Source organism: Helianthus annuus, chromosome 1 (assembly GCF_002127325.2).
Source record: "Helianthus annuus cultivar XRQ/B chromosome 1, HanXRQr2.0-SUNRISE, whole genome shotgun sequence".
Classification (NCBI taxonomy): Eukaryota; Viridiplantae; Streptophyta; class Magnoliopsida; order Asterales; family Asteraceae; genus Helianthus; species Helianthus annuus.
The window spans coordinates 20,585,359-20,595,269 of record NC_035433.2 but is presented as its reverse complement, the minus strand read 5'-3'; the positions used below and the strand labels follow the sequence as shown (position 1 = coordinate 20,595,269).

Here is a 9,911-nt window from a genome sequence, read left to right as displayed (position 1 = left end):
ACTGTCTAATCTTTGTCTCTCTCTCGCTCCTCCCTATCTCCCTAATCTGTGTGTTGATACCGGAGAAGAAAATGGAATGAGAAGCGGTGGTGGCTGAGGAGACGCACACGTGTCTTGGGTTAAATACCTTAAATGCCCTAACCTAAAATCACTGTTCATTCACTTAATATAATATAATATAATAAGGATAATTACTAAGTAAAAATGCCTAACTATCTTCAACCTCACTCAACTAATCATCTATTTTGATTCTTCAAGTTTGTCATAATCACTTTGTAAAGCTACTCATACTCATGGAAAATATAGATTAACTTTGAAACTGTATATAGTTTGTGCCCTAGTCATTTGCTGCTTGCTAATTCTTTGTTAGGATATGAATTGCGGCCAACAATTGTCCAATTTCTTCTTAATGGTTATCTCCTTTCTTGATCCAACTCGCCTATCAAATGGCTCAGTAAAGAAGGAAACGTCAATTTGACCAATTTCAATTATGATCAGTTTGACCAAACAATGAATACGGATCTCTAATGTTCACATTTTTAGCAACACTGTTAGTTTAACATTTTGAAATCCTATAATAAGAACAATAATAAGAAATTATGAAACCCGAATTTCAGTAAATTACCTCAATCCACACAGGTTGTCGTGAAATCTGGAACGGTAAAGCAAGAGGTGGTTTTGGAAGCAGATTGACCACATCGCCGCCGTCATCGTGGGTCATGACGGAACCCTAGACTCGTCGGAACTCGCCACTACCACCTCTCATCGGTCGAATCTTCACCGGAAATCCCTACAGTCGACGACTTCGGTTCTGTTTGTGGGAGGCGAGGACGCGTCGAAGGCCGGTTGCCGGTGACTCACTGTAACATCCCGAAAGCGGGTTTGGTGATCAAACTCCGTTAATACTACGGAACGGGTAAAATACAGTTAGTGGTAAAACTTACCCGGTAAAATTTAGGATTTAATTAAATAAATCTAATATTTATTAAAAGGATGAGAAATACTTTGAGAAAGCAAAGTATATAAAAGGCCCCGAGATTTAACGGGACTTAAAATAAAACGGGTTGAGAACAAGATAAAGTAACTAGGTAATAAATAACCTAGTACAAGTCTTGTTATTACATGAAAGAACAAAATATCAAGTTATAAACTAAATAAAAATAGAGGGGCCTATGTTGTTAAAATCTAAACTTATATTATTAAGTTTAAAAAATAAAATAAAACCAAACACACCATTTAGGTGCCTGGTTCGATCAACAAGAGGAGGAGGAGGGCGACCCCCACTCTCAATACCCTAACAACTCACTAATCTCACAAATTGAAGGCTCAAACCAAGTTAAAATCAAAAATCGAGCATGGATTATTGATCCTCATCACAAGAGGATTACAAGGTATGTAAAATTTGATGAAAACTCTCATCTTGAAATTCTCATGAAATTGGGAAAATCTGAAATTCATGGTTGCATGTTTGTTTTATGATGAATTAGGAACAACATAGTGTCTAGGGACAAACCCTAGACAAATACAAGTTGAAATCATGTGAAATTTTAGTAAAATCCATGAACACCATTGTAGGTGATTAGTGGGTTATGTAGAATTTGATGAACACTAGGATTTCAAATGTTGTTCTAGTGTAATTTGATATCTATGAAGCGATTTCTGATTTATTGATGTTAACCTTTATATAAAATAGTCCGATTGATGTTAAATTTGGCTATATGACAAGTTATGAACTTGATAATGAATCATGTAAATTTCTGCCTATAAGGTGTTTGTTAAAATGCCTAAGAAAAAGCTAAGATGTTAAGTTTCGAATAAAAACGCATATTCGAATGACATTTTGAAATATGCATTATACATCATGAATGGAGTTCTAAACCCATCGTTGATTGAACTCTATAGACATAGGAGTCGAGTTTTCAAGCGGACAAACCGGAGTGGACATGCGCTTGAAGGGAACGTTTTAAAGGTACGCGACTTGTCGTCTCGTTACATTTATACAGACAAGCTTAGTTAAAATATGTTTAAAGTGATATAGTGAAAATGGTTGAGTTGGTATATCAATGAGGTGATGGAATTCACTCGACAACCAAACGGGTCAAAGTATTAGTTAAAATAATAGTGAAAACAAAAGAAAATAAAGACACCATTTGGTAAAAGTTATAATGGGTCGAGCACATTAAGAAAATGTCTTTTATGTAGTAAAACTCACGGCGCGAACCGGAATTGGTTCAAGGAGCATGATGAAATTAATATACCAGCATACGTTGATAAATGGTCATGTCGACTAAACGGGTCAAATGGTGTGTTAATACCATTTGACATTAATAATTGACGACTACTTGTTGAGTTTTGTGATTACAGGTAATAACATGTGTTGCGTTGCTTTAATTAGAAAATTTAAAGCAAGAGGTATGTAAACGGGTCAATGCTATGACCCGAGCCAGGTACGCGTATGTGGACTTATAGTTAAAAGTGCAAAGAAGGTCAAATATCTAGCCGAAATCTTTCATTTCAAAAATGAAGGATTAAATGTGACCAAAGAGCCCTTAATAGGTAAACAGTGTAAACGACCCTTATAGGTTGTTTAGAAACTTATATTATGAGTTTGTAACCCTTAGATGTGTATAAAAGTTCTAAGCAAAAACATTTGTGGGTCGAACGCCTAGAAATAGTCAATTGCGAAAAATGACCAACCGATGGGTAAAATTGGGAAAAAGGGGTTCATGTGTTAAATCCGCCACAAAATAGTTGTGGTGGAATATTTGTAGTTAATTAGACATGGAAATTTTGTAGTATCAAAAGAAAAGCACAAGTTCTAGACTAAAATGCGTAAATACCCCTAACGGGTCAAAATAGAAGTATTAGCGAAACGGGTTAAGAATGTGTAATAACACGTGATTTGAACCTTGTACAATAGGAAATAGTCATAATAATATGTTTACAAAAGAAACAAGGGCCACAAACAAGTTTGTTAGATGAAATCACGAACGGGTAAAAAGTTGGTAAAAAGGGTAATAAGCCGAAGAGTTAAAAGTCTGAAATTTTATTATGTTGGATGTTGGATTTTAACTCCATAATATGGAGAATTAAATTACGGACGCGTGGGAAAAAGAATCGGGTAAAACGGATCAATAACGAAGAAGTTATGGCCGTTTCAGTGAAATCGGGTTGAGCTGGGTATGTACAGCAACTGATTAAGCATCAGTCTGTGAAAAAGGGGGCCCAGCGTCACGCGACGCCCCCTGTTCCGGAAATAAATTTGTTTTGTTGTTGTTTGACCCATGTGACTTGTTTATACTTATTATTTAACTATCAAAACTAACTTTTAAGTTGGTTTTGATCATAGGTGATTGCCAAGAGTGCCCGGATGAAGATCAAGCTCGATGAGGAACCGAACACGATAACATACAAGCTTCCGTGCGACGTTTCGTCGTATCTTTTAAATGACGAATTCAATTACATTAAGTTGTATAGTTTTGAAATGTTGTAACATGTTGGAATGTTAGTATGAAAAGTTTTTGTAAAGTCACATTTAGCATTAAAATGTGTATTTATTTAATAAAATCTTGATATATAAGACGGGCGTTACAAGTTGGTATCAGAGCCCTAGTTTAAGAGATTCAAGTATGGTGGGGAAAACCATGCTTGGACTTAAACCATATGCTCTAAATAAAGATTGGTGTTCGGTTCGAGGCTTGATCGCAAATCCGGCAAGTACGTGTATGTTAATGATTTAGCATGCTAAAGTGTTGTAAACAACACATATGGTTATCGTGTAATACACGTTACACCAATAAAAAACGATATAGAGTAGATATAGTAAACGAAATTACACGCGTTGATGCGTATAGTAGAAAAGCCTTGTATTATACTACAGGCATTCATTAATGTTGAAATTACTAACTGTTGTAAATGTTTTAGTTGAAGGACACTCGCATATGGAGATAGCGAGAGTTAACAAATCGCGGATTTGACAAGGAACGGTCCAAAGAACATGCTCACCAAGGACCTAAATCGCGTGGAGATAGCAAACAAGGTTGATGGAAAGAGAAGCCCGTGAGGGCAAGCATTACCAGGTGCACATTTTAAATTCAATTGCACAAATAGTAATATGCAACAAATATGTAGAAATTGAAAGTTGCATATGTAGATTAAAAACTTGGAAAAACCCGAATAGAAAATGTATTCGGGATATTGTTTCCAAGAGAAACAAATAGAGGCATTACTTACATAGGGCGTGATGTGAAAACTATAAAAAGGTCATGCGTGTCATGTGTTAATCGCTTACTCTGGCCAAGTAAGTAGTGGCATATGATACCATGAACTTATTATAGCGGACACATTTACATCCGATGTAGTAAGGTCGGGGTGAGTGGGACAAATTAAAAAGTACCCAAATGAATCAAATGAGCAAAATATTTGATAATATAGTAGACGCACAGCCGGGTGACGGAAGCGTGTTACATTAGGATAATGAGCCCGAGTGAAGGGACAAAGATTGATGCAAAAAGATTAAGATATGTATTGGGAGGGGGTGTATTTACACTCGAACCCGGAAAATAAAAACATGTAAAATGATTAAGATATGTATTGGGAGAGGGTGTACTTACACTCGAACCCGGAAAATGCAAATTTGTCTCTTAACGGGCCGTTTTTGTAAAACGTCAAACTTGAGAACAAAGTAGGAATATAAAAACGAAACGAACTCATAATGCATACCGTAAGGGTTGAAATAACAACGACTTCAGTAAAACGCCCGATTGGTGGGTAAGGATTTAAACGCGTGCGTGGACCGAGAAAACGGGAACTCGAATGGAAGTCAAAACACTCGGGTTTTGGGTCATGACTAAAGGACGACAAGATACTGCAAATAGAAATTATAATAAATTACGTTCAACTATTTTAAAGCTGAACGGGTCGAACAAAGACTGAAGTTTGACATTCATAAGTGATGAATTTTCACACGAACAAGTCAAACAAATTTAATAAAGAATGACACTTGCTAAAGTAAATAAGCGTGAATCGAATAAATAAAAGTGTGAAATATTAATAAACCTATGTAAAGGAGTTATAGGCGTTAAAAACATTAAAATAAAAGAACCCAGGTAATGGGATGTAAAGAAGTATAGGTAAGAACCGGGTAACGGTAAGTGTAGGGCAAACCGATGTATAATTGACATTAGAAGTCAAGAAGTCGGAAAGATAATTCGAAAGAAAACAATATAGCCTTAGACTACGGTCAAGGTCAAATGAAATCTAAAAAGTAAAGGTGAATAATTATATATATAAAAAGGGGTGCCTTAATGCCATATGCGTATATAAACGTATACACATTTGATTAAAGACTCGAATAAAAGATGATCTACGGGATCATCATAACCTACGCTATATTAATTAATGTAAAGGTCTACGGGGCCAAAATGACCCACGGGTCATGAATTGAAGCAAAAGGGATCATAAGGGCCTCGCCTTAAAGAGGTGAAAGCTTAAGGAAATAGCCTACGAGGTTAAGTGAAGGAACCTACGGGTCAATAGTGTAAGGGGAGGGAACTTGTTATGATTCCCCGCGTAAAACGAGAACGGAAAACAATAAATTATGAGTTGTCAATTTCCTTGATATGAGTAATTGACATAGTTAAAGAGAAAAACGTTAAACTAAAATTCAGTTTTAGTAAGAAATAACGTTTTGACAAATATGAATACTATAAGACGAATTCGGAAATAACAAATATCAAAGAGTATGGGTCTTAACATCGATAGGTGCGAGACGATACATTCGAAAAGAAGAAGTATGATAAAGAAAAGTTGAATTAAACTTAAACGTGACGTGACACGCTCACGGACAAGAAAAAGAAATATAGAAAATGATCACGTTGTAACATGGGTTAGGTATGAAGTGACGGCGACTAATTAGTCTAGCCGGTAAAACTATTCGAAGTTAAGAAAGTGTCATAACAAATACAAGCGCTTGTTAATATAACACAAGCGCGGGATAAAGCTATTAAGAGACTAACGAGACTAAGTGGTCAAATGACAACGCAATCAATAAAAATAAAGGGTTATAAGTTGTAAGTAACGGCCCGCGAGGCCTTACACATGAAAGACGTACGCGTCAGTATACATGAAAACTTTTGACCAAAAGAAACGGGAGCCTTGAAAACGAAACTAGGTTCGTTTGATTAAACCAATGAACTACGTAAATAAGGTTTCGGGGACGAAACCTCTTTAACGGGGGTAGACTTGTAACATCCCGAAAACGGGTTTGGTGATCAAACTCCGTTAATACTACGGGACGGGTAAAATACAGTTAGTGGTAAAACTTACCCGATAAAATTTAGGATTTAATTAAATAAATATAATATTTATTAAAAGGATGAGAAATACTTTGAGAAAGCAAAGTATATAAAAGGCCCCGAGATTTAACGGGACTTAAAATAAAACGGGTTGAGAACAAGATAAAGTAACTAGGTAATAAATAACCTAGTACAAGTCTTGTTATTACATGAAAGAACAAAATATCAAGTTATAAACTAAATAAAAATAGAGGGGCCTATGTTGTTAAAATCTAAACTTATATTATTAAGTTTAAAAAAAAAAATAAAACCAAACACACCATTTAGGTGCCTGGTTCGATCAACAGGAGGAGGAGGGCGACCCCCACTCTCAATACCCTAACAACTCACTAATCTCACAAATTGAAGGCTCAAACCAAGTTAAAATCAAAAATCGAGCATGGATTATTGATCCTCATCACAAGAGGATTACAAGGTATGTAAAATTTGATGAAAACTCTCAACTTGAAATTCTCATGAAATTGGGAAAATCTGAAATTCATGGTTGCATGTTTGTTTTATGATGAATTAGGAACAACATAGTGTCTAGGGACAAACCCTAGAAAAATACAAGTTGAAATCATGTGAAATTTTAGTAAAATCCATGAACACCATTGTAGGTGATTAGTGGGTTATGTAGAATTTGATGAACACTAGGATTTCAAATGTTGTTCTAGTCTAATTTGATATTTATGAAGCGATTTCTGATTTATTGATGTTAACCTTTATATAAAATAGACCGATTGATGTTAAATTTGGCTATATGACAAGTTATGAACTTGATAATGAATCATGTAAATTTCTGCCTATAAGGTGTTTGTTAAAACGCCTAAGAGAAAGCTAAGATGTTAAGTTTCGAATAAAAACGCATATTCGAATGACATTGTGAAATATGCGTTATACATCATGAATGGATTTCTAAACACATCGTTGATTGAACTCTATATACAAAGGAGTCGAGTTTTCAAGCGGACAAACCGGAGTGGACATGCGCTTGAAGGGAACGCTTTAAAGGTACGCAACTTGTCGTCTCGTTACATTTATACAGACAAGCTTAGTTAAAATATGTTTAAAGTGATATAGTGAAAATGGTTGAGTTGGTATATCAATGAGGTGATGGAATTCACTCGACAACCAAACGGGTCAAACTATTAGTTAAAATAATAGTGAAAACAAAAGAAAATAAAGACACCATTTGGTAAAAGTTATAATGGGTCGGACACATTAAGAAAATGTCTTTTATGTAGTAAAACTCACGGCGCGAACTGGAATTGGTTCAAGGAGCATGATGAAATTAATATACCATCATACGTTGATAAATGGTTATGTCGACTAAACGGGTCAAATGGTGTGTTAATACCATTTGACATTAATAATTGACGACTACTTATTGAGTTTTGTGATTACAGGTAATAACATGTGTTGCGTTGCTTTAATTAGAAAATTTAAAGCAAGAGGTATGTAAACGGGTCAATGCTATGACCCGAGCCAGGTACGCGTATGTGGACTTATAGTTAAAAGTGCAAAGAAGGTCAAATATCTAGCCGAAATCCTTCATTTCAAAAATGAAGGATTAAATGTGACCAAAGAGCCCTTAATAGGTAAATAGTGTAAACGACCCTTATAGGTTGTTTAGAAACTTATATTGTGAGTTTGTAACCCTTAGATGTGTATAAAAGTTCTAAGCAAAAACATTTGTGGGTCGAACGCCTAGAAATAGTCAATTGCGAAAAATGACCAACCGATGGATAAAATTGGGAAAAAGGGGTTCATGTGTTAAATCCACCACAAAATAGTTGTTATTTGTAGTTAGTTAGACATGGAAATTTTGTAGTATCAAAAGAAAAGCACAAGTTCTAGACTAAAATGCGTAAATACCCCTAACGGGTCAAAATAGAAGTATTAGCGAAACGGGTTAAGAATGTGTAATAACCCGTGATTTGAACCTTGTAAAATAGGAAATAATCATAATAATATGTTTACAAAAGAAACAAGGGCCACAAACAAGTTTGTTAGATGAAATCACGAACGGGTAAAAAGTTGGTAAAAAGGGTAATAAGCCGAAGAGTTAAAAGTCTGAAATTTTATTATGTTGGATGTTGGATTTTAACTCCATAATATGGAGAATTAAATTACGGACGAGTGGGAAAAAGAATCGGGTAAAACGGATCAATAACGAAGAAGTTATGGCCGTTTCCGTGAAATCGGGTTGAGCTGGGTATGTACAGCAACTGATTAAGCATCAGTCTGTGAATAAGGGGGCCTAGCGTCACGCGACGCCCCTTGGCGTCATGCGACGCCCCCTGTTCCGGAAATAAATTTGTTTTGTTTTTGTTTGACCCATGTAACTTGTTTATACTTATTATTTAACTATCAAAACTAACTTTTAAGTTGGTTTTGATCATAGGTGATTGCCAAGAGTGCCCGGATGAAGAACAAGCTCGATGAGGAACCAAACACGATAACATACAAGCTTCCGCGCGACGTTTCGTTGTATCTTTTAAACGACGAATTCAATTACATTAAGTTGTATAGTTTTGAAATGTTGTAACATGTTGGAATGTTAGTATGAAAAGTTTTTGTAAAGTCACATTTAGCATTAAAATGTGTATTTATTTAATAAAATCTTGATATATAAGATGGGCGTTACAAGTTGGTGTCAGAGCCCTGGTTTAAGAGATTCAAGTATGGTGGGGAAAACCATGCTTGGACTTAAACCATATGCTCTAAATAAAGAGTGGTGTTCGGTTCGAGGCTTGATCGCAAATCCGGTAAGTACGTGTATGTTAATGATTTAGCATGCTAAATTGTTGTAAACAACACATATGGTTATCGTGTAATACACGTTACACCAATAAAAAACGATATAGAGTAGATATAGTCAACGAAATTACACGCGTTGATGCGTATAGTATAAAAGCCTTGTATTATACTACGGGCATTCATTAATGTTGAAATTACTAACTGTTGTAAATGTTTTAGTTGAAGGACACTCGCATATGGAGATAGCAAGAGTTAACAAATTGCGGATTTGACAAGGAACGGTCCAAAGAACATGCTCACCAAGGACCTAAATCGCGTGGAGATAGCAAACAAGGTTGATGGAAAGAGAAGCCCGTGAGGGCAACATAGATCTTGTTAAGGAAAAAGATGTACATATACAATAATATCGACTGAGGAATTGAAGTTACTATTCACAAGCTTTGTTTTATAATATATGTATATAATAATAACCGATTTCAGTTAAAAAAACATTAATATTTTTAGGTAGCGTTCGTTTCATGGAATGGAATGGGATGGAATTGGAAAGCTTTTCTTTGTAAAACTGATCTTGGTTTGGGGAGGGAGGAATTTGAAATCCAATGAATTTATTTAATCAATGAAATTTGTGACTATTTCAACATTCCATTCCATTCCTTCATTAGAGTGAAGGATTTCTAAGGAATGTTGAAATAGTCACAAATTTCATTAGAGTGAAGGATTTCAAATTCCTCCCTCCCCCAACCAAGATCAATTTTGCAAAGAAAAACTTCCTAATTCCATTCCATTCCATGAAACGAACGCTACCTTAATTTC

The 9,911-nt window shown here is 35.4% G+C and overlaps 1 protein-coding gene across 1 annotated transcript; it reads left to right on the top strand.

Annotated features, from left to right (window-relative positions):
- The first annotated feature begins 3,644 nt into the window (after positions 1-3,644).
- Positions 3,645-8,933, top strand: LOC110932940. The gene is made up of 4 exons (XM_022176195.2): positions 3,645-3,717; positions 6,624-6,771; positions 7,289-7,349; positions 8,743-8,933. Exons 1-4 carry the CDS (start codon positions 3,645-3,647, stop codon positions 8,884-8,886), a joined length of 426 nt encoding a protein of 141 aa, XP_022031887.1. The 3' UTR covers positions 8,887-8,933.
- The last annotated feature ends 978 nt before the right edge of the window (positions 8,934-9,911 follow it).